This window comes from Triticum urartu, chromosome 3, assembly GCF_003073215.2.
Source record: "Triticum urartu cultivar G1812 chromosome 3, Tu2.1, whole genome shotgun sequence".
Taxonomy (NCBI): domain Eukaryota; kingdom Viridiplantae; phylum Streptophyta; class Magnoliopsida; order Poales; family Poaceae; genus Triticum; species Triticum urartu.
Window position 1 is genome coordinate 39,271,751 of NC_053024.1, and position 27,432 is coordinate 39,299,182.

At 44.0% G+C, this 27,432-nt stretch overlaps 1 protein-coding gene, 1 long non-coding RNA gene and 1 pseudogene across 2 annotated transcripts; 1 reads left to right on the plus strand and 2 right to left on the minus strand.

The window, feature by feature from the left end:
• Positions 1 to 384: 384 nt before the first annotated feature.
• Positions 385 to 4,348, minus strand: LOC125546594 (annotated as a pseudogene).
• A 1,869-nt stretch (positions 4,349 to 6,217) lies between these two features.
• Positions 6,218 to 7,851, plus strand: LOC125547839. Its single transcript, XR_007300803.1, has 4 exons — positions 6,218 to 6,318; positions 6,816 to 6,868; positions 6,974 to 7,407; positions 7,482 to 7,851. It is a non-coding gene; the product is annotated as an uncharacterized LOC125547839 (long non-coding RNA).
• Positions 7,852 to 9,353: 1,502 nt separating this feature from the next.
• LOC125547840 lies at positions 9,354 to 14,683 on the minus strand. The gene is made up of 15 exons (XM_048711595.1): positions 14,602 to 14,683; positions 14,353 to 14,493; positions 14,126 to 14,262; positions 13,742 to 14,017; positions 13,417 to 13,556; positions 12,065 to 12,135; positions 11,683 to 11,760; positions 11,537 to 11,605; positions 11,399 to 11,458; positions 11,169 to 11,288; positions 10,955 to 11,082; positions 10,592 to 10,867; positions 10,335 to 10,465; positions 9,769 to 9,804; positions 9,354 to 9,694 (listed from the first exon to the last, which is right to left on the minus strand). Exons 1-15 carry the CDS (start codon positions 14,666 to 14,668, stop codon positions 9,586 to 9,588), a joined length of 1,839 nt encoding a protein of 612 aa, XP_048567552.1. The 5' UTR covers positions 14,669 to 14,683; the 3' UTR covers positions 9,354 to 9,585.
• Between the last annotated feature and the right edge of the window lie 12,749 nt (positions 14,684 to 27,432).

A 27,432-nucleotide genomic window follows, 5' to 3' on the forward strand; every position in this document is an offset into this window, starting at 1 on the left:
CACAACACCGCCCCATGGAGGAAGTTGCTGAGATACGACAAGGAGTAGGTCAGTACTATTTTTTTTCTGCTCCATGGAGGAAGTTGCTGGTTTGTACAATTTTATTAAGTAGATTTTGTAGTTGCACACTGCTAGTAATTGCGTTTGCAACTCAATATCATCACTTTTGTTGATACATTAGGAGCACTGGATATACAATTGTTCAACAACTAAATATTTAACCAGTTGCCAGCAAAGGCACAAATAGCAACTTTTTTTTACACAGTGCATGAACTAATTCAAGCAGCATAAATTAGATAAAGAGGAATCATAGATGCTGAATGTGTCCACTTGGTCCCAACATTGCTAAAAAAGACATCATTATTTTCCTTTTTTGTTCCAAAGTTACAAATGAGGAAACAGAATCACAGGAGCCTCTGTGGACACACACCAGCAGTGTGCTCTGTAGATTGGCACTGGCTGCATTTGTTTTTCTTCTTTGGGTGTAGCTCCAGCGCCGATTTGTACCGTCGACTCTTTGCCCTACCCTTTGTAGTAGACCTTGGAGGATCCCTGGGCACAAAATCATCAGAAGCTTGTGCAAGGGATGCAGCCTCCAACGGGGCAGTAGGACCGTCATGATCACCTGTGTAATAATCATATAAAAAGTTTAGTATTTTTGTTATTGTGCAACCAGCACTGATGTTCTGTGCAACCACACAGTACATTTTGTGCAACTAACTGGTTGCTGTGTGCAAGTTAAGTTGAAAAAAACACCTGCAGTAGCACGGCCTGTCATGGTACTTGGATTGTAGTCGCCTATGGGCAGAACATGAAAAACAAGTTAGATTTTTAGCTTGATCCTCAAACTAACACAGCGCACGCAACTAGGCAGCATGTTTCTGTTCAACTGGGCACTATGATATGTGCAACTAAAGTCACTCACCCTAGTTTTTGTTTTGGAGTCGGTGAAGGTACTAACCTGGGTTATGAGCCCCCTGAGTCCTGCCTGTAGATCCATTGGGAGTAGCACAAAGGGCACTGCTAGTTGGGCCTGGCGGGGGAGGAGGTCTTTGAGGGTTGGCATCACCTATAGGCAGAACAGGACAAACAAGTCAGTTGTGTTTATCTTTTTGATGCTCGAACTAACACAGCATGCGCAACTAGGTAGCCTGTTCGGTGCAACTGAGCACCATGATGTGTGCAATTGGAGTTACAGACCTAGTTTGATGGGGAGTTGGGGGCAGGTAATTACCTAGACGACGAGCCCCCTGAGTGCTGCCTGTAGGGCCATTGGGAGGAGCATGCGGGGGAGGAGGTGGCGGAGGATGCCGTGTACAGCCAGGAGGGGGAGGAGGTCCTTGAGGGTTGACATCACATATATGCATAACTGGAAAAATAAGTTAGCTGTGTTATCTTGATGCTTGAACTAACACAGTGTGCGCAACTAGGCAGTATGTTCTGTCCAAGTGGCTACCATGGTGTGTGCAACTGGGCACAATGATGTGTGCAACTGAAGTTACACACCTAGTTAGATCAGGAGTTGGGGCAGGTAATTACCTGGATGATGATCCCCCTGATTGCTGCCTGGAGGTGGAGGAGGTCCTCGAGGGTTGCCATCATCTGATGGCCCCGTTGCAGCAGTCGGTTTTTTCTTTTTCTTGGACTTGTTCAGGTGGCCGATCTCGGTACGTGCTGCACGCATATGCTTGTATACAATAGCTTGTGCTGGATCAGAACCACTCGCAAACTTTGCTAGTTTCTGAAAATCGTATATCATGTTCCTCTCCCTTATCTGCTTCTTTGATTGAGGAGGCATTTCATCCGGTTGCTCATAACCAGTCCCTGGCGCACTAGGTACAGCAGTAGGTGTCCACCGTCTTAGCAAGTACCTTTCCGGTATGACATCAACGCCAACATGGGTGAACACCTTGAGGATGTGGCAACAGAGGATGCCGTCCTTGTCCATTTTACAACACTCACACAAATAGGAACCCTCCTCCACCCTTGCCTGCACCAAGTAGTTTCGAGAACCATATTTCGCAACAAATTCCTGGTTCGGTCTGAGCTCAAACGCATCAGCACCAACTTGGAATGCATTATAACGTCCAATCAGCTCAAACTCTTCTCTAAACTTGCGGTAAAGGTCTCTAGTATAGGTTTTGTAAGCTTGCTTCTCTATTGGGAAGTTGGACCACAACTCAATCTCAAGGTGTTGTGTCCTGTAATCATTGCAGCCTTCCTTGGCAAGGATGTGGTTCTGTATTTTTTTCATATTGCTTGACGAAGTTCAGCATTGAGTTGTGTGGGTTCACATATCTTTTGAGGACGGCATTGAACCCCTCACTACGCTGTGTAGACTAGAGGAAGGGAAAGAACCTGTGTTTGAAGTAGCACGGCACCCAAGTTGACTTGTATTCGTACAACTTCTCAAAGTGTGTGTGTGCCATAGCCTCATACTTCATCATTAACCCAGCCCAATTCTGCTCAAACTCGTCTATAGTGAAGCTGAAGTCTACACACTTGTTGAAATCATCAGAGAGTCCTGGATTCCGGCACAGCAACCAACCAACCTTTTCCTGAGCCTTTTTCATGATGTGCCATCGACAACAACGGTGCACGGTGGTTGGAAAGATGCTCTGTATTGACTGCCTCATCGCACCATCCTGATCGGTGATGAAGTTGTCAAGAGGTTTGCCATCCATAGCCTCTAGGAATGCTCCAAAGACCCAATCAAAGCTCGATGCCAACTCCTGCCTCACAAACGCGCAACCCAGCATGAAAGATTAGCCATGTCGGTTTATTCCTATGAAGGGCGCGAACGGCATATTGTACAAGTTGGTCATGTAGGTGGTGTCAAACGATATGCAATCGTGGTACGCCTCCGCATAAGCTTTTTGAGCTAAGCCGTCCACCCAAAATATGTTGACAACTCTGTCCTCTTCATCATATTTCACCTTATAGAAGAAGTCTGGATCGGTTTTTTGTATATCCTTGAAGTGCGCAATTGTCTCAATCAGATCACCCTCCTTTGTGTCATCTCTACGGAAACTTGTACAAAGATTTGTTATTGCCTTTGGTCCGAACGGCACCATCATCTCAGATCCATAGAACTCTGCCATTACATGCATCATTCGTCCTGCATAATACAAAAACAAACAGTATATCCTTTTTTTTAGTTGCACAAATGCGCACATCCAGCTGCACAGTAATAGGACACGTGTTGGCACAGAAGATAATCACAGGAAATGGACACCTAGCTGCACCTTTTTAAAAACACTTTGCAGTTTTTGCATACAAGACATTGTGTATTTGCACAGTAAAGACAATCTAGTTGCACAAGAAGCACCAAAAGTGAAATATAAAAAGCATGGGAAGTTGGACAGCAGTTGCATAGTTAAGCCATTTCAGTTGCACAGTAGTACCATAACAGTTGCACACTGGACTGCCTAGAGGGAAACTTAATTCTTCAAGGGATATAGAAAAACACCACACCTGTAGTCAAGTTGCAGTTATACAAGATGCGCAGAAACTCCTTTTCATCAGGTGAGATGCCTTGGTGGGATCTCAAGTATTTGGACAATGAAGGTTTGTTCACGAGCGGATGATTGTGGTCACGAACAAAGTGCGTCACCTCCCATCGCCCATCTATCAGCTTCACTAACATTTTCGCCTTGCATTCAGTCTGCTTTATTGTCTCGCGTTTGCACTTCTTCTTCTTCTTACTAGTACCAGCCTCCTCTTCAGCAAATATTGGAGGTTCTTCTTCCATCTCCTCATCAATGTTAACAGATGTTGGATCTGGAATAGGGTCCAGGTAAGGAGGAGCCTCAGCTCCTCCATCATCAGCTTTGGGCTTCTTGAACTTGTTGCAGCAAAACTGTTGTTTTATCAATTCATTGGTGCGGTGTGTCCGTCTAGAGGTGTTCATCTTGATAGAGAAACCCATCCGTAGTGCGTAACTGTTGTAGTGATCCTTAGCAATTTGAAGGCTGTCAAACCTCATGCCAACATAGGGTTCCATAGGTTGAGAACCAGCCTCATCCTCTCCTTCTTCTACTTGCACAGCTCCGTCAACAGCCCGAGCTCCTAGCTCAGTCCTGGTTGGACCAGGAACATTTGCCTCGGTTCCTGTGTCATCAAGAGTATGGCTCTCTGACTATAAAGACACCACTACAGGGGCACCACGGGCTGATGACTGGCCTGCCACATTGTCATGGCCCGTAGGGTTACCATCACGACTTGCCTGCGTGTAGTAAACAGATCGACCATTTTCTGTCCAGTTTCCTTGTTGTATGCTGGGTTGCTGCTGATCCATATCATGAGGAAGCTCATTGAGATCTGGAGGCAACTCATTGAGATCAAGCATTTTTCCCTTTGTTTTTGGATGCTGCCACACACTCCCTACACATATAAAAAAAAGAAGAAATTGATGTCATCAGTTGGTAACCACAGAAAAACTGTGTTTCAAACAACCTAAAAGCAACATGACCATAGCATAATCTTTTATTATAACAGTTATGAATTTTTTTTGTTTGCACAGAGTTGTTATGTTAGTTGCACAGTTTGCAGTAAATAACTGGCAAGAGCATGACTTCTTTTTGCTACAGAGTTTTTCTTACCTTTTCCCTTTTTTGTTTTGTTGCAATGATCTGTAGGTTTCCGTTTCGCAAGGAGCTCTTTTCAGATTTTTCTGCACATAATTGGATGCTACATTTGAGAAGGAAAATCCAGGTGAAAGAAGAAAGAAGAATTGGAGGACAGATTATAGTTAATATGGTTCTAGATCTGGTATATTTGAACATATTAATATGGTTTGCAATAGGTGTGGGACCAGAATATATGCGTGGGACAAGATTACGTGTGTGAATATGTTAATATGGTTTGTGGCTTCATTAGCCATGGACAAAAGTTCCTATGTTTTTCCTGTTGCACTACAGATTTCTGGTTTTCGCTAGAATAGACGTCTCAATTTCCAGGATTTCCACTTGGCCAGCATACATATTCAGTTGGACATTCAATGCTTTTAGTTGGCTAGAATAGATGTCTCAGCTGGCCAGGTTGCATTTTTTTCAGTTTGTGGCCAACATGCATGTTCAGTTGGACAGTTAATGCATTCAGTTGGCTAGAATAGATGTCTTAGTTGCCTAGAATATATGTCTTAGTTGGTCATCAGTTTTTGGCCAACATGCATGTTTAGTTGGCCAGAAAACATGTTTTTTATTTCCACATATACTACATTTTTTCCAAAGTGTTCACTCAGAAACATGTATTGCCAAATATATGTTTAGTTGGCAGGATACATGTTTAGTTGGCCAGGATACATGTTCAGTTGGCTGGGATGCATGTTCAGTTGCACATTTATGAATTTTTCGTTGCACATGTTCAACAAAGCATTGGGCAGTCAATTTTTTGTTCTTTTTGCAAACAATAACTAGAAGTTGGCTTTAATCATGTTTTAATTGGCCAGAGAACTCGTTTTTAGTTGGCTTGTTTTAACACATCCAGGTGGTAGTTTTTGGCATGTTTAACACATCCAGCATGTTTAACATCTGGTGTGATGTGCCAGATTCACCTCTTTTTTGAAGCAGATTCTCCATGGATCCATGGAGAAGGGGGAAGTGAAGTGGAGAGGGGGCTTACCTGCTCGATCTTACTGCCTGGTATGGCTCTGACCACCCTGCCCTTTAGATCTTGAAGCAGCTCCTTCTACTTTGGGGCTCCCATGGCGGCTATGTAGGAGGAGGAAGAAGGGCTGGGGGCGATTGCGTTTGGATCTGTTTCTGGCGTGCAGAAGAAGAAGAAGGCAGCGTCGGTGGGGCTGAGGCATGGGGGCGAGCGATGGCGTGGATTCTGCAACCTGGGCAGATCCTCCTTCTTTCGTGAGGAAGAAGAAGATAGCCAGGGCGCAGTTTGGCGAGGAGGGTGCACGTGATCCCGCGGGGCATGGTTTGGCGAGGAGGGTGCACGTGATCCCGCGGCCAGCTGGTGGGCGGGGCAGTTGCCTTTTTTGCTCCGACGGGCGGGGACCAGGTGGACCACGTGGGCGAGCGGGGGACTGTTTCCTCTTTCGCTCGAGGGGGGACCAGGTGGTTTCCTTTTTCGGGTGGCCGCTGGCTAGCGATCCCAGGGCGGCCGGCCACCCACTAGACGCGTCCAAAAAAAATCCTATCCTTCTTGACCGCCGTAAAATTTCGGTAGCCCTAGCCCTCCTCCGCCTCCCCCTCACCCCTTGCTCCCAACCGCGCCGCCTCCGCCTCTGCCGCAGCGGCATATCCAGCCTTCTGCGGCGACCTCCGAGTGCCTCATACGCTCTAGATCCGTCGACCTGAACCAATTGTAAGCAGTTTCAGACTCGAGTCCTCTAGTATTTTGTCAAAGTGTTGCTAAGTCGACCGGGCTTTTAGTCGTGCCTGCTTGCATTGATTTCTTGCCTCGATGTAGCTGTCCTATTTGTTTGCCGTCCCTACTGGCATCTTGCTTTCACCTGATTTTGCTTTTTCTAAATATTCTTATACTTTATATATCACGATGTTTGCCATGTTTTCATGCTGATTGGGGAGGGGGGGATTAAATCTTTACAAAGTTTTGTAGAAAACTACGCATAGCGAAGTGTGCTGCATCCGTAGCCTGGGGGTTGCTAATCTTGTAGTGTTACCAGATTCTGTAGTTCAAGTCGAAATATATAACCCTTATGAATAGAATTAAGTTGTTTCTGAAAAAAAGTCAAAATTCCATGGGTAGACAGCAAAACTGATAACTGGTTTTATGGCTGGGGCTCTTGATGAATTAAATCTCATATGCCTGTCTTCTTTTCTTTTTTTGTTAATGTACAGATTCGTGTGAGGCACTGCAGAATATAAACTAAAAAGTGGTTACCATGGCTGAGGTGAATATATTGTCATTTTCTCTCTCATTTTTCTTTGTATGTTTTGGTTTCTGTCAATTCTCTTACCGTGAAAGCTAATGTCTAGCAACCCTTTTTATGTAATAGGATGCTATTGCGCTGAATGGACTAAATGGTGACCATCATAGGCAGTTTCATAGGTCCGTGATACCGATTCTTATGTATGAAAGGGAAGGTAAAAATCCAAATAATCCAATTGCTGTTATTTCGGGCATAGTCACGGTCTCTGGTGGAGGGTTTTGCCACATAATAGCATACAAGGGGTTACTTTTCCCCAATGAGGCACAAAAGTACAGATATGAAATTGCTTTTCCCAATGATATGAGGGTAGACCTTGAACACCTCGGCATGGAAAGACATGGCTTTTTGGCTGGTTTCTACTGTCGTGTTCATGCTGGAACTGTAGATGCTGCCCACTTTGGTATTCAAACTATGAGGAACCAAAAACTTAAGATGTATGGATATCAGGTCGATGATGTATCAGGGCGATTATAAAATGATCTAACTGACGGCCGTGTGACGTAAGTTTTTTGCACAATGTAATTGAATTGTCAATGTTTTGTTTTTGTTTCTATTCTAATATGTCTGTAAACAGTCATGTAGAGAAACAAGATCAAAAATTGGGACATGATTGTACACCTTCCATTTTTTCTCGAAGTGGATCACCTGTTTTCAATCAGCAAAGGCAACTTGTTGGTATATCTTTTAAGGATATTGGTGTAACTAAGGCCTTGGATGTTGGGTATATAACTGCTACCCTTCCAAAATTTTGTGGAGGAGGGGATAACATGGTAATGTGTTTTCTGGTATCAATATAATGTAATCTTATGATGTTTGCAATGCTTATTCTTTTTTGTTTATGTTTTGTTTAGCCTATGTCAGATGTCTTAGAACGTATTAGACTTCTTGGTGAACAAAAATTTGCTCCACCTGAGGATATGGAGCCTTCTCCTTCACCCTGAGAATCGTATGACTTGATGGTAGGCATACCACTCTCATTCCAGCATGCATAATCTCTGACGATTGCCTTATTTTGACATTGCGATGCATAATCATCATCTTGCAGGGCCGTTGTGTGAACATGAAGGAAGGCAGCCAGAGCATTGTTGTTGGTTTCTTGTGTAGCTTTAGCTTCTCCTTGACTGTTTCTAGTAGTCTGCCCGTTTAAACATTGTATGTAGCATTTGGTTGGTGTTGTTTCGCTGCAAGCTCCTTCACTATGTAACTATGTGTGCTGCTGTGGTCCAATCTTTGTAGTAGCAGGGCATTTGTGATCCAATTTGATATAACAGCGTCACATTTTGTTACTTGGTTGATTGTGAAGTGAGATTATCCAGTCAAGTTGAGCTGTGATCCAGTTTCTCCCTCTCCTGGTTAATTTATACTTCTGTTGTTGTTTCCTTTCCCACTTATGTGGATGTCTGAATTCTCTGTCATTCTACATACCTGGTTAGCTATAGGCTTTTCATTCTACATACCCCAGTGTAAGATTGTGCTGGTGATGCTTAGGTTTTATTGTCTTAATAAAGAAAGAAAAAGACTGAAAATAGACTTGAGACATGAGACACACATGTAACACTGCTCATATGTCCATCATATAATTTAGCTAGGCATGTTGAGCTGACTTGGGCAACCAGTGGTTTGGCTGTGAGCTGGTGTGACTGAATGCATAGTTCTGTCACATCTAATATCATTTTCATAGATGCTGAAGAAGTGCCGAGAATTCTTTGAGTTGCGGTTCAGATGATTTTGTTGCCAAAATGGATGTTACTCAAAACATGTTATCCACCCTGAATACAGAGCTATCTTCAGGGCATTCTCATTGAAAACAAAAACAATATCACAATAGTAGTTTTCAAATATGAAAACCGAGTTAAAATTCCAAAAATATGCTAACAGCAAATAACAGAGCATACTGGCATTAAAGAGCTTCTCCAAGTGGCATCAAACCTCGCGCAGAGAAACAGAGCCCACGCTAATCGACTGGGTGTTGCGTGAAATTAGAAAGGTGGAAGAAAATTTTCAGGCTTGCAGTATTCTGTATTCCCCCAAAGTTAAATAGTTTGTACGAACAAGTGCTGAAAATCCATGAGCGCAGTTCAAATACTTTTATTGCTGAAATGGACAATACTCAAAAATGTTATCGAGTGGAAGTTGAAACAAGTTGAGGCGTTGATCACCGGATCCGTAACGAAAATTCCAAAAGTAAAATATTTCTGGTTCCATTCATGTGATAAGAAACACAGCGGTCACACATATAAAAGCAGCAAGCAAATAGAGTAGGTCGGCGTGTGGGGCCATCCACTACCTTGCGCGTGTTCTCAACACGAGCAAGGCAGACAGACGGCCATCATGCAGCTGACAAAGCACCCAACCAAATGAACAAGAGTTGCACCAATGTTTCTTAAGACAACTGCTGACCACTGTACCTTAAAATCACAACCACAACTGCAAGCAAACTTAGTAGTAGCAAAAAATACGACGGTCTCCCGCAAACCATCTCTTAACGGCTCCAGTTCAGCCTTAGTACAGGTCCATCACATCAAGAGGCGTACGTTCGTAAACTAGTATTTCAGGCTTCAGATTAGTTAAGTTACAAACACTTCATACTTGCTAGACAGGATCAGGTTGTGCTTCAACTGGATCAGCAGCTTGAGGGCAAAGATAGGCGCACATGCATCGAGATACACTTCATCAGGTTAGAATTGTTGCCGCTGCCGCAGATATTTAAGTTCTTCTTCCACATCTATTCCTTCCTCAAGCTCGTGCCACTCCGGATAGCACCAAAATGGCTTGGGCACGGGCCATCTGTCCAGAGTAAAACATAAATAAGCTATAATATATATAGCAGTGTTATTGAATGTGTAGTAAATAAACAATACCTGTTTGGGCTATCATCATCGTCTCTAGCAAGAGTCCTACAAACAGGCCGAAAATAGTTTTACATACAAGAAGAAACACACGCGTGTGAGGACAAGATCAAAACCACGCAACATCAGTTCACCACTCATATATCTGAACAATAATAGGCGGAATGGTTCAACCGCAAAAGCAAGTTGGGATTTAAGAACTAGCATGAGTTCCAAATTAAAACTAACCTGAAACTAACAACCAAAACCAACCCATATTTACCATTATAATTCCAGGTTAGAGTGATGCTATGAGACATACGATACGATACTTCCATAATCACAAATGTACGCACAACCAGACATGCTCAACTGTCGGCCACAACCACAGGATGGTCTTTATTGTACCAGTGTCGTATGCTATTTATCATATGCACAGCAGTTCTATTCAAGCTTCTAATTAATGTGCTCAGTATAAGAAGATCAAAATGGTAACAAATGTCCTTTTGAGGCTACTAAACTTCCTCAAGATTGAATATTATGCACACGCAAGACACCTGCATACTGTACAAAAAATTACATAAAGATAGAAAGCATACCCTTGTGCATCAAAATTCTTCAAGACTTTTATAATTATATTCACTGGTATGTATGGAGCCTCTTCCAAGCCATAGAAGTTCATGCCAATAAAATTTCCATCAAAATCAATAAGAGGCCCTCCAATCCCAGCCTAGCACACACAAAAGTAACGAATAGGAAAAGACAGTATTTGTAAGCTATACAGATGTGGTGATGGATTTAATTACTCATTCTGATGCAACTATTTATTTCCACCACACGAAAAGACACAGCGTACCTTGGTGATTTTACAGGTGGAAATCTTAAGCTCTTTGCAACCAAGCTTACTTGGTTTGTCAATCACGATCCCACTTGTGGCCATTAAATTGCCTGATTGGTAGACGCGCCCTATAGCTACTACCTCCTTCTGAGGTTTAATTAGCATCTGGTTATCGATTTGTGTTGTCTGAGTACAGCAGAAATTCTTGATGTGGACTACGGCAATGTTATAATGTAGACTGTAATGTTGCAATGTCCCTCTGGTATGACGATTGTCTGGAAGGCACACTACAATCTGCAATTAATGATATGGTAAGACTAAACCAGTGATATCATGAATAAGTAGAAGGGGCAATTAAACAATTATTAGCAGAGTAACAACCTTAAGGTTATCAGCAACCTTGTTTTCATTGTCAGAAGTTCTAACCAAACTTGCCGAGGTCAGAACTCTTGTAGTGGACCCATTGCAGTCTATGAATATGCCTGTGCAAGCAAAACACCTTGTTTTTCCTACAAGAGTAATGATTCTGATAATTTAGTGAAGAAAATGGAAAAAGAATATTGAAAGTAAACGAGCTTATAATGAATATAATTACCACTGAATGAAGCCAATGCGACAACACTTTGAGACATATTTGAAGCAACGTTTCTTTCGAGTTTACCCCAGATATCTTCACTAAATTTCTCTTCAAAATTGTTAAGCAAACGCATGCCCACTGGCAAAACCAATAAAGATTCAGTAGTGGAGGGGAGCTGGATAGACCAGTCAGATGACAAATGTTCCAACAGAAAAGAGTAAATATCAAAAGGACATGAATGAACTCACCATTCTCCCAAACTGGGAGGGGAGAACCATTGGACCTCAGCTCTTTTTTTGTAGCAACACCTGAATTTTGCAACATAGTTAAGTGATTGATGACCCCATGTATAATGATGGTCAGGAAAACTGCAAGCAATGACTCACCAAAATAAGGATAACTTGGCCGCCCAGACCATAAAGACTTCCGCTCTAATAATAATCTATCCATGAGTCCTGGTGCCACAGGGGTGAAACAATTAATGACTGTGAACAATGATCAATAATTATTATAACATTAGAAGTGACCCAACCTGGTTGACATTCTGGATCACAGAGAGTACATATGGAAGGTTTCTTATCCTTAAATTTCTCTCCCTTCCTTGAGCTGTCTACAATGGAGAAGATTGAAGAAGGGAAATAAGCAGAATTTAGAACACTGAAAAGCAGTATGAAGGAAAGGAGTATATTCTAATATTCATATACTACACTGGAGTACTTAGAATGAACTAATTAATTAGCATATCATATGCTGTATGTTATTAGCATGATAATAGGTGCAACCATAAAACTAAGTATGTACCCAGATTCTACAAATGATTGTTGAAAATTAACATTGGTGGTGACTCTGGCGAGGAATTGCCTGGTGATGTGATGATTGCGCACGATTTAGCAATCTTAAGGTGTTTTTCTCACCTTCTGAATCAGGCTTATAAGGTCTGGGAAATCTTTCAATTTTACTACCAGGTCCTTCCTTATTTGTAGCCCTGCAGCAGAATGCAATAAACTCATCGGAATAATAGAGAAATCCACAAAAAATAAAACATGGATGATATCTATGCATGGATACCAAACAACAATACAAATTTCAATGTTTATAAGGGACAAATCAGGAAAATTGTTGACTGGGGTCAGATTGCGCTAAACAAAACAATGGGGAAATCCTAAAACCTAAATATTTATTGCGTTTGATTATTGTATAGACAAAAATATTTATTAAATATGAGTAGCCTAATATAGTGGAAAACTTTTCCCATGCATGTTGTGGTGAGCGACAACAAAAAACAATAAAATGGAGATAATATTATACCAAACCTACCAGGGAACCGTCACTACCTTATCATTTAAACAAGTATTAATAGCTTAAACATGGACACCAGAGTCCCAATTGAGTACAGGGCAACTGCGAGACATCATGACAATTGTAGTATGGACTGTCACAAACAACTAATTTGTTATCAAGGGAGATGTTGTCAAATGCAGATCACCTACCAGATGCAAGAATTACAAAAACATCAAAACAACGCATTTCAGAAACTGTTTGACATTCAGTGTGATTGGTAGTACCACCAAACCTCGGCTATTGATGAGCGGAATTATTCTTATGTACTTAGTTTATTCATTTTGTATGTCTACTGATGTGTGGTCAGCTTCCTGGAAATTCCAGGTTGAATAATAAACTTGCAAGAAGCGGAACAGATGGCCTGTGGTCATCCAGGAAATGTTTCAGTTAGACTAGTTGTTTGCCGTTATCCAGAATAGAATGTACTCAGTCAAGTTTATTTGCAAATCAGGCCATGTGTTAAGTGCATGGCACTAATTTCTCTGCTAAATAGTTCTCATTCGCTCGGTATTACAGTAATTGAGCATGTTAGACTCCTGACTACATACCAAGCTGTGATCATCCTTTAACTCTTCTTAGCCTTGTACAACGTATGCAGTAACTTAAACAATGTGATTTCATATTCTATGAAAAATGCCTGCGCATTCTTTTAGAATGCATGAATTGTTAACACAATGTTTTGTCAACAAATTTTCCAACAACACGAGAGATTTATATAATGCATGTTGTTAGCTGCAGTATGATGTCATAAGAAGCCACTAATGTATTGTTAACAACACGAGAGATTTTTATAATGTCACTCTTGATTAAGCTTTCCACCATTATTTATTTTCCTAAGCATGTGTGGCCCATGTGCACAAAAACTAATAAGAGAGTATGGAGGACAAGGGTAGAAAAGCAATCAGAGTGAGTATGGAGGACATACCACCACTGAATTGTTTTCCTGAACTGCGACAGGAGTTCAAGAATTTTAAACCTTGGTAGGAATGGAGTCTCTTTCTCAGCATAAAAGTTCATCCCGATGAAATCCCCATTAAAATCAACAAGGGGCCCTCCAACTCCAGTCTAGGAAAAGAATAAAGTGACAGTGAGCCAAGCACAAAGACGTAGAGATGCTCAACAAAGTTTGTATAATTGAAAAAAGGAGTATTTTGCCCCTCCCCCCCACCCAAAAAAAGTCCAATGCATATCATGACACAGTTATTTATTTATTTTCACTATGTATAGAAAGTGAGAAATTAACACCGCACCATAGTAATTTTACATGTGGAGATGGCAAGCTCCTCCCGGTAAGTTCCTTTTGGATTTTCAGTCAACTTCCCAGCTGTGGCCATTAATTTTCCTGAGTTGAAGCAACGCCCTACGGCAACTACTTTACTGTGAGACTCAAATTGCCGCTGATGATCTAGACATGTTACTTTTAGAGAATGGTAGCGAGCGATATTGATAACCGCGACATTGTATGTCAAATCGTAGAATTCCAACCATCCCAGTTCAAGTGTGTTATCCGGAAGGCGCACTTCAATCTGCATCAATAAAGCAAGGCAACAAGTATATAGCCTGGTTAGCAGAATGATTAACATGATATTAAATAACCAAGCAATAGTGTACAAAAAAAAGTTGGCAGTACCAACCGTCATATCATGAAGGATCTTGGTATCATCATCAATAGATCTAACCAAACTTAATGAAGTCAGAAAGCTTGTAATGGTTGGCACAGTTGGCTTGTTTGCGATAACTATGCCGGTGCATGCAAAAAACACGGTGTTTTCTGCACAAGATGGCATTTCCAAATTCTCAATCATGAAGTACTAACAAATAGACATAGATAAAATTTTGCAAAGCTAGTGTTTATAATCACCATCAGCAAATGAAGCAAGCGATACAACAGTGCCCGCTAAATTTGAGGTGACTTCTTTACTGAGTTTCGTCCAGACACCTTGACCAGAATTACTTAAACTGCCAAATTCCTCTTCAAAAGGATTGTCGGGATGCGAATTTCCTAGTTAGGGAAGCATCATCATATTCATATCATACAACATAATTCTGATCGTAAGTTGCAGAAGAAGGGAAAAGCAGCGAGACTGAAACCAGACAACCAGTGGCTCACCTCGCCAACCTGTCCAAATTTTTTGTTTTTTGGTCTGGCTTCTCGTGTGAACACCTGCTCGCTTCATATTTCCAGCCTGGAGTGGAAATAACACATAAAGAAAGAGAATCACCTTTTTTTAGGATGAAAAAGCCGAGCTTTATGGATTATGGCACAAAAGCAGAGTTTTCGTTACAATCATCCAACACAATATTAATAATAAAATGAAATAAATGGTGGAGCGTGGCCGGGCCAAAGTTAAGAAATGCTGTTCGCTCTAGCAAACGCGGATCTAGAAAGTGAGAAATTGTGAGCGTCATCGTGGTTCGATAAACCGCTTCATCGCCAAAAAGAGGAGTGTGTGTGTGTGTGTGTCAGCTAACCACTGGATGGAAAGAAGCTCATGCCGCAAAATCAACTAATCAAATTGCCAGAATGAAATGACCTCATCGAATTGGGGTCATTGGGTTCCACAAATCACTTCGCCGCAACGAAATCACTTGATCTCAAAAGAAAAGGAGGGGACGGAGGCTATTTCACGGGCTATTTTAATGTATGGGAAATCTACTCCCACCTATCCAAATCAATCCACGCAACTACTCCGAGGAGGACAAGTAGTATACTAATTTGGATCCGAGGAGTAGTTCTTTCCGGTTTGAGGCGGAAATCACATATTTGATCCGAGGTCCAAATCAAATCACAAACTGACCTCGTTCCGAAAAAATTTCACTCTGCTGACCCTTTTGTGTGGCGCCCGACAGCTGGGCGCCACACACTACTATACAGCGCCTCTCTCTTGGGCGTCGCACCTCGTGCCAGCGTGGCAGCCCTGGTCCAGTTGCGGCCCCACAGACAGCACTGCAGCGCCTCAGACTTAGGCGCCACACTTGTAATATGCAGCGCCTAGCTCTTGGGCGCTGCACAGTCTGTGTTCCACTTAGGCTGGCCCCACCCTCTCTCCCATCCCACCCCCACCCCACACACCCCACCCCACACAAACCCTTAGCCTTGCGCCCCTCCTCTCTTCCCCTCTCCCCCTCTCAAATCCTTCTCAAATCTTGCAAATCCGAAGTATTTGACCGTGGATTTCGAAGCCAACCCCTCCCTTAAGGTAATCTCCTTCGATCCCCTCGTTGTCATCCATAGGAATTGTCACATTTGCTCAAATATTGCTACTTTGGGGAAACCCTAGTTTTGGCTTGGATTTGCAAATTTGTATTGAATCATGTTATGTTTCTTTGCTAATTTGGGTTGGTTAGGCTTTCATAGTATGCTAGGGTTAGAGTTATGTGTGTTTGATGTTGGTGTTAGGGTTATGCTATGGTTAGGGTTGTGGTTATTGTTAAGTGGGGGTTAGGGTTATTAATTCATATATATGTTATGGCATATGTATTTTGTGCAAATATTTTTTGTTAAGTACTTACTTGATATATGTGTGTTTTTTATTATTGTAGGGATGGGGAGAACATGTGTTTATGTTCATCATGTGGATAAAGAGGCCTTTTTGAAAGGCAATGTTGAGCCGGACCCGGATGAGTTTGACATGGTGTTTGAGAGTAGTCCAAGCTATGCGGAGCTCTTGGATCAAGTGAGGAAGGATTTGAATTGGATGGACCCAAGTGATGTTGTTGAGTTCGTGGGAAGGCATAATGTTGGTTTTGGAATGCACATCCATTGGAAGACAATGCGTGTGAACTCCGAGCAACGTTGGGTTGCATACAAGGAGACGGTTGCCGAATCTCTAGACAAGGCTCTTGAGTTACTTGCCTCCAAGAAGGTTGAGTCTACTTTGAATTTGGACTTGAACCGGAACCCCTCCCCGTTGGTTGCTAGCACACCACCACCCATGAACCAAGATCAAATGAGTGAACCTCATTTCACGCAACAAGATTGGCCAACATTGAGCCCGACTCCAAACAACCAAAATGAAGGTTTTGAAGAGGAGAATGATGAGTATGAGGAGGATGACAACGAAGTTGATCTCCATGACAACAATGTGGGTGATCTCGACCAATATCATGTGCAAGAGACAATGGACCAATCCATCCCATTTTCCCGTGCATATGCATCGGACTCGAATGACGATGGTCCTGATGAAGAAGTTGATGAGGAGGGGTTCACACCGAAGGAGGCCCAAGCATTCAAGAAGGTATTCGGGCGGGATCACAAGACACCATTGTTCAAGAATCTTAGTCCCGTGGATGAAGCCGTTGTGGATGGTGGCAAATGCATATCTCTTGGAGCTAGGCCAAGTTCTCACCGTGATTTGGAAGACGGCAAGAACGGGATATATCCCGGTTGTGAGTTTCAATCCTTCTTGGAATTGAAGATGTGGCTCGACAACTACTCGGTTACGCATTATCGTCCACATAAAGTGGCCAACTCGGACGTCAATGTGCGTTACACGGTCAAATGTGAAGTGCCAAGTTGTCCATGGATTGTGCGTGCAAGGCCATGGAAAGGAGGTCCCACTTGGCGCATAGTGAGTTGTCTGCCAAATCACATGTGCCGGCACAAGAATGCGGATGGCAAGCTTGTGTACCAACAACACAGACAACTTACGTCCGAGTTCATCGCTTATAGTCTTTCCAACCAAATATCCACACTTCCAACAATGAGCATCAAGAGTGTCATTGACCTTGTGAAAGCCATCTTTCATTACAAGGTGAAGTACGGCAAGGCATGGAAGGCAAAGCAAGCCGCATTCAAGATGTTGTATGGCAATTGGGAGGAAGCATACAACCGACTCCCTAGGTTGTTGTTAGCTATGGCCACTACAAACCCAGGCATGGTTCACGTGGTTGAGCCTCATGGGCACCAAACATTGATTCACAACGGGAGGACCGTCCGAGTATTTGGCCGTGTATTTTGGGCCTTTGAGCAATGCATGAGGGCTTTTGAGCATTGTCGGGCCGTCATCGCCATTGATGGCACGTTCTTGACCGGACAATACAAGGGCACTTTATTGGTTGCAATAGCAAGTGATGCCAATAACCGGGTGTTGCCTTTGGCTTTTGCTTTGGTTGAGGTGGAGAACAATGATAACTGGGAGTGGTTCTTGTGTCAATTGAGAACAAGGGTATTACCGGCTGAAAGGGAAATTTGTGTCATATCGGATCGCCATCCAGGAATTCTCAATGCGGTGGTGGTTGACATTCCCAGACATAGAAAGTTGCACCATCGATGGTGCATGAGGCATTTTTGTGCAAACTTCTATAGGGCATGTGGTATCAAGGAGTTGGCCGATGATCTTCAAGATTGTTGTCTCGCTTTCACCAACAAGCGGTTTGCCACATTGTTCAATGCATTGCTCAGACACAAGAAACTTGACCCCGGTGGTCATGAATTTCTCAGTAAGAACATTGTCGAAAGGAATATGTGGGCACATGCTTTCGATGAAGATGGCCGGAGGTACGGTCAAATGACAAGCAATATGGCAGAATGCTTCAATAAGGTGCTCAAGGGTGTACATGCATTACCCATGACGGCAATAGTTCAATACACATTTGACAAGATGAATGAATACTTTTTGAAGTATTAAATGGAGACGGATAAGCAGATTGCTGGTGAGAACAAGGATAAGCACAAGTACTATTTCCCACCAAAGGTTGAAGAATGGTTGGACTTTCAATCACGAAAGGCAGACTCCCAAGAAGCTGTACTATATGACGACAACGAGTGGAAGTATGAGGTGAAAGAGCCTGGAGGAACCACAAATGATGGCCACTAACACGGAGACCCTCTGGTTTATATATGAAGGAAATATGCCCTAGAGGCAATAATAAATTTGTTATTTATATTTCCTTATATCATGATAAATGTTTATTATTCATGCTAGAATTGTATTAACCGGAACTTGATGCATGTGTGGATACATAGACAAAACACAGTGTCCCTAGTAAGCCTCTACTAGAGTAGCTCATTAATCAAAGATGGTTAAGTTTCCTAACCATAGACATGTGTTGTCATTTGATGAATGGGATCCTATCATTAGGAGAATGATGTGATGGACTAGACCCATCCGTTAGCTTAGCATAATGATCGTTAAGTTTTATTGCTATTGCTTTCTTCATGTCATATACGTATTCCTTTGACTATGAGATTATGCAACTCCCGGATACCTGAGGAATACCTTGTGTGCTATCAAACGTCACAACATAACTGGGTGATTATAAAGATGCTCTACAGGTATCTCCGAAGGTGTTTGTTGAGTTGGCATAGATCAAGATTAGGATTTATCACTCCGAGTATCAAAGAGGTATCTCTGGGCCCTCTCGGTAATGCACATCATAATAAGCCTTGCAAGCAATGTGACTAATGAGTTAGTTGCGGGATGATGTATTATGGAACGAGTAAAGAGACTTGCCAGTAACGAGATTGAACTAGGTATGAACCGACGATTGAATCTCGGGCAAGTAACATACCGATGACAAAGGGAATAATGTATGTTGTCAAAACGGTTCGACCGATAAAGATCTTTGTAAAATATGTAGGAACCCATATGAGCATCCAGGTTCCGCTATTGGTTATTGACCGGAGAGGTGTCTCGGTCATGCCTACATAGTTCTCGAACCCATAGGGTCCGCACGCTTAAAGTTCGATGACGATTTTGTATTATATGAGTTATGTGATTTGGTGACCGAATGTTGTTCGGAGTTCCGGATGAGATCACGGACATGACGAGGAGTCTCGGTAAAGATTGATATATAGGACGATGTTATTCGGACACCGGAAGTGTTTTGGGATGCACCGGGTACTTATCGGGTCATCGGAAGGGGTTCTGGACACCTCCGACAAAAGATATGGGCCTTATGGGCCAAGAGGGGAAACACACCAGCAACAAAGGGGCTGGTGCGCCCCCTCCCCATATGGGCTGGCCAAATTGGAGAAGGAAAGGGAAAAAAGGAAAGGAAAAAGGGAATAGGATTCCCCTTCTTCCCTTCCTACTCCAAATAGGAATAGGAAAGGGGGGAGGCCGAATTGGGACGACCCCAAGTAGGATTCCTCCTACTTGGGCCACCCCCTTGGCTGCCTCTCCTCCCCTCCAACCTATATATATATATATATATATATATGTGTGTGTGTGTGTGTGTGTGTGGGGGGGGGGCATCGCTAGAACACAGATCAATAGTTGTTAGCCGTGTGCGGCGCCCCCCCTCCACAGTTTACGCCTCCGGTCATATTCACATAGTGCTTAGGCGAAGCCCTGAGCGGATCACTTCACCATCACCGTCACCACGCCGTCGTGCTGATAAAACTCTCCCTCGACACTTTGCTGTATCAAGAGTTCGAGGGACGTCATCGAGCTGAACGTGTGCAGAACTCGGAGGTGTCGTACGTTCGGTGCTTGATCGGTCAGAACGAAAAGAAGTTCGACTACATCAACCGCGTTGTCAAACGCTTCCGCTTTCGGTCTATGAGGGTACGTGGACACATTCTCCCCCTCTCGTTGCTATGCATATCCTAGATAGATCTTGCGTGAGCGTAGGAAATTTTTGAAATTGCATGCTACGTTGGCCAACAGTGGCATCCGAGCCAGGTCTATGCGTAGATGCACTGGTACAGCGAGGTGCTATACAAACGGTTTTTAACCCTTTTTCGCGACGGCGTTCGGAACCGTCACCTAGTGAGTGACTGCGATAGGGGGGTCCTTCCCACATGACCCAGAAACCGTCGGGGATATGCCCTCCTGGCACACACGCTCGGCAAAATGAGGTCGTGTGCGACCAGCGAGCGACCAAATATGGTTATACGTACAGTAGTACTAGAAAATACAATTATATAGGCGAAATCGTTTCCGGTCGTAAGTACATCCCACACAGTCAGTCCCCGCTAAAGGTTTCCGTTCGTATATACATCCCACATAGTCACTCCAAGAAAAACGTTTGCGCAAGGTGGCGTAACGCAAACAGTTTTCAACAAAATATCGTGTGTGATTGTTTATTGATCCAACACGGTTTATTCCTAGAAACTCTGTGCGTTGCCTGAGCTCATCGCTCACGGTGTTTTCTCAATAACCGTTTGCAATAGGAAAACCCAATTAGCAGGCTAATTGGCCAATTAGCAGGCTAATTGCCCTATTATTAATAATCCATTTACTAATCTAATTGACATTCATATTAAGCACATAATATATTTCATTTCCATATTAAGGAAGTAGGATTTCATAATTGAAATACAGCTGAGTACAACATGATATAGCTTCAACACTCAGCTACTCCATTACACAACTGCACCAGCACCAAGTTTCACATGAAACATCTAGAACCTTTCAAAATTAGCATCATAGAGGGTACATAGACATATGCATCTCATCTGGAAAACTACTGAAGCGGAAGAGAATATTGAGCCTTCATTCATGTTGAAGGTCTTCGCAACTTTAGGCCAGTGCCTGTGGATGATTGATCGTCCATCCTTCGTCCTCTTCAGGAACACTTCAATATTGAACCGTGGGTGTTGTATGAAAACTTTCCTTGCCTCCTGACCACAGAGGTGGTTTGAGAGGTAATCATCAGTGAACTGCTTTGGAAAGGCCTGAAAACAAGGATGTGCATAAATATCTTCTCTATATTGGAAATGGGGCAAAGGAACAAAAAAGGGCAAGGTATAATAGTTAGTACCATCTTGTAAACCTCAGTGCTTCCCATTGTTTCCCTGCAACACATATATGGTAGTTAGTCATCAGGTTAAGTAAGGATTCACATGCTATCAGTAAAATAGGTTGATGATAAATAAGCACATTTCAGATTCATCAGATTAATTCAAGCCACATGGAAAACCCATTTATCCAAACCAAGCATGATTAAGAACTAGGAAATATAGCACTTGTATATGTTTCTCATGTATTAAGTGCAACCAAATTCGTTTTATTCCTCACATGGTATACAATAACAGAATGCAACCACAACAATTGAACATCGCATTGCAGAATTGAACTAAGCAGTTAACTAAACACCACAACAAATGAACCAAATGTTAACTGAGCACCACATTGCACAATATAACATACAATAGAAGATCAAACAGTTAACCAAACCAAGCATGCTTAACAACTTGGAAATATAGCAATTGTATTTGTTTCTCATGTATTTAGTACAGCCAAATCCGATTTATTTCTCACATGGTATACAGTAACAGAATGCACCCACAACAATTGAACATCGCATTGCAGAATTGGACCAAACAGTTAACTAAACACCACAACAAATGAACCAAACGTTAACTGAGCACCACATTGCACAATATAACATACTCCTAATAGAAGATCAGACAATTAACCAAACCAAGCAGGCTTAACAACTTGGAAATATAACAATTGTATTTGTTTCTCATGTATTTAGTACAACCAAATTCGATTTATTTCTCACATGGTATACAGTAACAGGATGCACCAACAACAATTGAACATCGCATTGCAGAATTGAACCAAGCAGTTAACTAAACACCACAACAAATGAACCAAACGTTAACTGAGCACCACATTGCACAATATAACATACTCCTAATAGAAGATCAGACAATTAACCAAACCAAGCAGGCTTAACAACTTGGAAATATAACAATTGTATTTGTTTCTCATGTATTTAGTACAACCAAATTCGATTTATTTCTCACATGGTATACAGTAACAGGATGCACCAACAACAATTGAACATCGCATTGCAGAATTGAACCAAGCAGTTAACTAAACACCACAACAAATGAACCAAACGTTAACTGAGCACCACATTGCACAATATAACATACTCCTAATAGAAGATCAGACAGTTAACCAAACCAAGCATGCTTAACAACTTGGAAATATAGCAATTGTATTTGTTTCTCATGTATTTAGTACAACCAAATTCGATTTATTTCTCACATGGCATACAGTAACAGAATGCACCCACAACAATTGAACATCGCATTGCAGAATTGAACCAAACAGTTAACTAAACACCATAACAAATGAACAAATTGTTAACTGAGCACCACATTGCATCTTGCATAATATAATATACTCCTAATAGAAGATCGGACAGTTAACCAAACCAAGCATGCTTGACAACTTGGAAAATTGCACCCTGTCGGGGATATACCCCGCAGTATGACCCGGTCGGAGTTATGACCCGGCTGGGACAGTTAAGTCAGATCATAACCCGACAGATGTTATGGCAGATCATAATCTGGCAGATTATGTCAGATCATAACCCGACAGATGTTATGTCAGATCATAACCCGGCAGATGTTAAGTCAGATCATAACCCGACAGATGTTAAGTCAAGATCATAACCCGGCAGAGGTTAAGTCAGATGGTAAGTCAGACGGTAAACCGGCAGACAGTCATAACCTAGCAGACAGAGTCACCTGGGGTTAATAAGCCCGAGACGTTAAGAAGCCCAAGAGGTTAAGAAGCCCATGAAGAGAAGTCAGAATAGTTTAAGTCTTAGTCCGAGATGGACTCTACATGTAACCCGCCCCTTCAACTTATATAAGGAGGGGCTGGGCACCCCAAGAGGGGAGAGGAAGAATCTTAAGGCTAGAGATAACTAGGAGAGCCGGTTTACGGCGACTCCCTCGTGATGATAATGAGACCTAGCCACAAACATCATGTAGGGTTGTTACCGGATGATGTTTCCCGGGGCCTGAAGCTGTCTAAACCCTTGTCTTGTGTTGCGTCTCTCGATTCCTATCAACCCCTCTCAAGCTATTACATAGATGCGTTGGTCTCATGACTAAGTTCTCACACTAGGACATATGCCGTGACAATTCCACGATAGTTGGCACCCATCGTGGGGCCCGCGCACGGTGGTGTTTTTTGGAGGGATCACTTTCCCGGGACCGAGAAGCTCATGATTGGTCAGATGAAGAAAAGATGGTTTGATGGTCAAAATCATGATTAACTTTAAAGTTTACAGCACGAGGGGTTTAAAATCAAGAGGTTAGGGTTCCATCGTCTGCGCCCCTAGATGTGATGAGGCGATCCGCCGAAAACCGATTTTACGTTGAGTCCGAGGTTGACAGGGAGTTGATCTGCTGCACGGTCGGATTCGCTGAGTTCCCCTGCCGCTGGCTTAAGTCCCAAGAAGCCACCTGATTTTCAATGAACCGGAATAGCTACTGCTCCCGAGATATTACAAGGTCCATCTAATCTGCTGACCATAGGTTCTGAAGAGATCAAAAGAGATTAAACCGTCGAGTCTATGCCGCTGCCACGATGGATGGTCCAAGTTTTGTTTTTTACCACAAGTTGCTGCTATACGCTACAAGTGCAGCTACAAGTCTACGATCCGGAATTGGATATCTACATAGACTCTTAATACGCCGTTGACCCGCCTGGGCTGGGGTCCGGCTTGCTATTGCTTCTACCTACTGTCACCGCGATTGAGATGACCAGCCGCACCTCTGACCTGCCGGTTTGCGGTCCTCGGGGGTCACTACGCCCGCGGTCCCTATTAAAGCCGCTTCTTCTCTGGGTCGGCCGCCCGCTTCGCCACCTCCGCAAGCGGTCCGACGGGTCACCGGTTTTCATCTCTGCTGCCTCGCCGCTGCGACGAGCCACCTGTTCCAAGTGGCCGCCTCCAAGCCACCCCTGCTGCATCTCCGGTTGCGCCGTGCCGCTGCCTCCCGTCTGAGTCGCCTTTGTGCATCGCCTCAAAATACAGCAGAGGCAAGCTACCGCACTCTAACGACCAGCCGCCTCCACACCCGCCGCGTGCTTTTGTAGCACTGAGCCGCCTCGCTTTCTCAGCCGTGGTATAAAACTGCACCCTCCGCCGAGGCGCCTCGGTCGTCGCTGCCATCTTAGCCAGCCTTGCCTTCGCGTCGAGCCGCCCATGCCTCGCCGAACTTGGCGAGCCGTCGCGCTTCTAAACTGACATCGTGAGCCTTCACCCACGCCTCTATGATGAGCCGCTCATGCCTCACCGGCTCTCCCTGACGACCTTGCCTCGTGGCCGCTTCCAGTTGCCGGCGCCCAATACCGCCAGCGTCATGCCCGAGGGCCGAGGCCGTGTCATGAGATGCCCAACCATGCTATGTCTCGCGTCCGGCCCCTTCACTCGGAACCGCGCTCCGAGTTGCCTCCTGCGCGTCAAGCGACCCGCTTCCGCAGTCTTGCTCAACAGCACGCCTCTAAACCGGCCAGATACCACCTTGCATCCGTCGAAGCTGACCCGCCTCCACCTTGGATCGCCATGCCTCGCTGCACCCCGCTTCGGCATCCTGAGTTGCCGGGCCGCCTTGCGCACTGCCCATCCTTTAGCTCGGCGTCGCTGAGCCGCTTCACGTGCTGCTGTATCCCGCACGACCCGCCGGCCTTGAATCGCTGCCTAAACCGCCGTCTCCGCTCGGTATCGGATGGAGTCACCACCACGGCCTGAGTCGCCATCATCGCTACAACCCGCCGGCCTCCAAAGCCGCCATGGCCTCGCTCGCAAGTCAACTATCGTTGAACTGCCGTCTTCGTGGCCCTGCCATCGGCGCCTCCAAAACCATCTCCCGTGTCGCTGTGTCCGCGTCCTCACCTCGAGTCGCCCTTGCTTCAGTGCTGAGCCGCCTACTTCCCCAGCTGCTGAGCTGCTGCGATTTCGAGCTGTCGCTGCGGTGTCGCCTTCAAATCGCCACTCCGGTCGACACCGGCGCGACCCCGTCGGCTCGCCATCTCTGTTCCTATCACGAGTCGCCATCGCCAGGTTATAACCAGCTTTGAGTCACCGTCCCATATTGAGCCGCCGCCGGAGAGTCACCGTTGCCGCCTGCCAAGTCATCGCCACCTCCGTATCGCGCGGAGTCGCCCTTGCCTCTGCTCCAATCACTCCGTCCCGGCCCCTGTGCTCACGCGGCTCCGTCAGCGCCGACCTCTCGCATCGCCGGGCCGTCCTTTGCTGGAAGCCGCAGAGGCCGACCCGCCAACGCTCTTGTTAGGTCACCGCCCCGCTCTGGCCTCTTCCGGCTCATCCCACCAGCCCGCTTTGCCTCCCCTCCGCCTTGGCTGCTGAGCCGTCTTGCCCTCTGCTCTCGCGCGCCTGACGCTGCATGAAGAAAAGGGGAAGTGGGGAATGTGGAACAGATAAAGAAGCTGCCTGGCCGGTTTGAAAAAAAAGGAAGACTACGAACGCTACCGACGTGTTGTATAGTGCTATTAGTACTAACTCCTATGAGAGTGAGGGTTCAGAAGTCATCATCAACCCTGCGGCTGAGTGTCATCCGATGAAAATACCAGGTGATATTTGCCTTATCTGTTTTTTGGTGCATATTTAATTCTTCGAAGAACAGTTACCTTGGTCTGTATATTTTTATATGCAGGACAATGATTCATTATAAAGGTGGTGCCATGCTGTGCTTATGGAGTATGCGTTAGGCCCTGTTTGAATCATGGGGTTAGAGCTAGTTTGAGTTAGTTGGGGGCTCAAATAACCCAAAAGTATCCAAACAGGGAGGGTTAGAGTGAGTTAGTTTCATCTAACCCAACTATCCCGATGGGGAAGTGCTTATTTGGATTAGAGTGGGTTAGAAAATAACTCTAACTCTAACTGTGTTAGAGTATCCAAACAGGGCCTTAGCATCATCATGCACTGGAGACTGCACCGGCTTGCCATTGAACAAGTGTGTGCAAACCGTCGCCCGTGCAGCTTGATCTACATCAACTTGCTGGGACTGTGCCTGCGAGTGACTCGCCCGTCCGCACCGGTTTATAATGTCGCGGCCGACTCATTTGTCTGCTCCCACGGTCGACACGCCCGTGATTGATTTCAGCTTCACCGTTGTGATCATCAATTCCGCGGTGGATAATTTCTGGCATAACATATCAGGTGAAATCCATCCAGTATATTTTTATATTATATATTGCTTTCTTTAAAAGAGCAATTACTCTGGCTTGCAAGTTCTCTAATGCAGGGCAAATTATCTACTGCGAAAGGGACTATTATATCACTGAGTTGTTGAAAGACTTATACCGGTTTATATCACGGTCAAATATGGAGAGTCTCAAGCCAACTCCTTGAGTCATCTTAAAGACTCGAGGGCTACAATGATATGACTCAGCAAAGTCTTAAACAGTTTCAGCAAATTCAAGAACCCCAGGACGTTCAAGGGGAAGATAACCCGGTCATGGAGGCTACTGCTATATTGATGAAAATTTTAAGGGCCGTCAGAAAATTTCCGGCTCAAAATAAAGGGTGCTGGTTTAAAATCCGGCTTAAGGGAAATTTGTCCCTCACCAAGCTTTGAAGCTCTCAATATCCGGTTTAAGAATTTCCGGTTCAAAAAGAATTAATCTCTCGCAAGTTCGAGTTCTCAGAAAAATTACAAGGACCAAAGAGAGTCTGTTGCAAAAGCACAACTCGAACATAGGTGCCCATTGAGCATAGCTCAGAAATATTGCTTGGGGGATCTTTTGTTCTAAAGAACAAGAGTTGCTATAACCCTTGTGATAGGCTTAAAAGCCAGGCTTGGAAGCCATGTGTATTCACCTAAAACCCCGGGTTATCCTGCCTTTTTAAGTAAGCCACTCCGCCCAGGTAATACTGGAATGACCCATCGAACGTTTGACAAGTCAATCTTATGCAGACCCTGAACTTGTCAAAGTTAAAACGACGATTGGTTATGTGAGGTCCATCTTATAAGGTTTGTAAAACGGTTTAACTCAGTGGCCTGTGCAGCCCGTGAAAGCACTCGATTTTCGGCCTGGCAGCCCATGAAAAGCCTCGTATTTCATTTGTTTTTGTTCAACAGATTTTTTGAGGTTTATTCAATAAGGCTTATAATGCTTTATGGTTACAATTCACCAGTGTTTATTAAACCCGGCCTGGCTTTCGACTATAAGTCGCCAATATGAGATAAGATAACATCTGGTGTTTATTAACCTGGCCT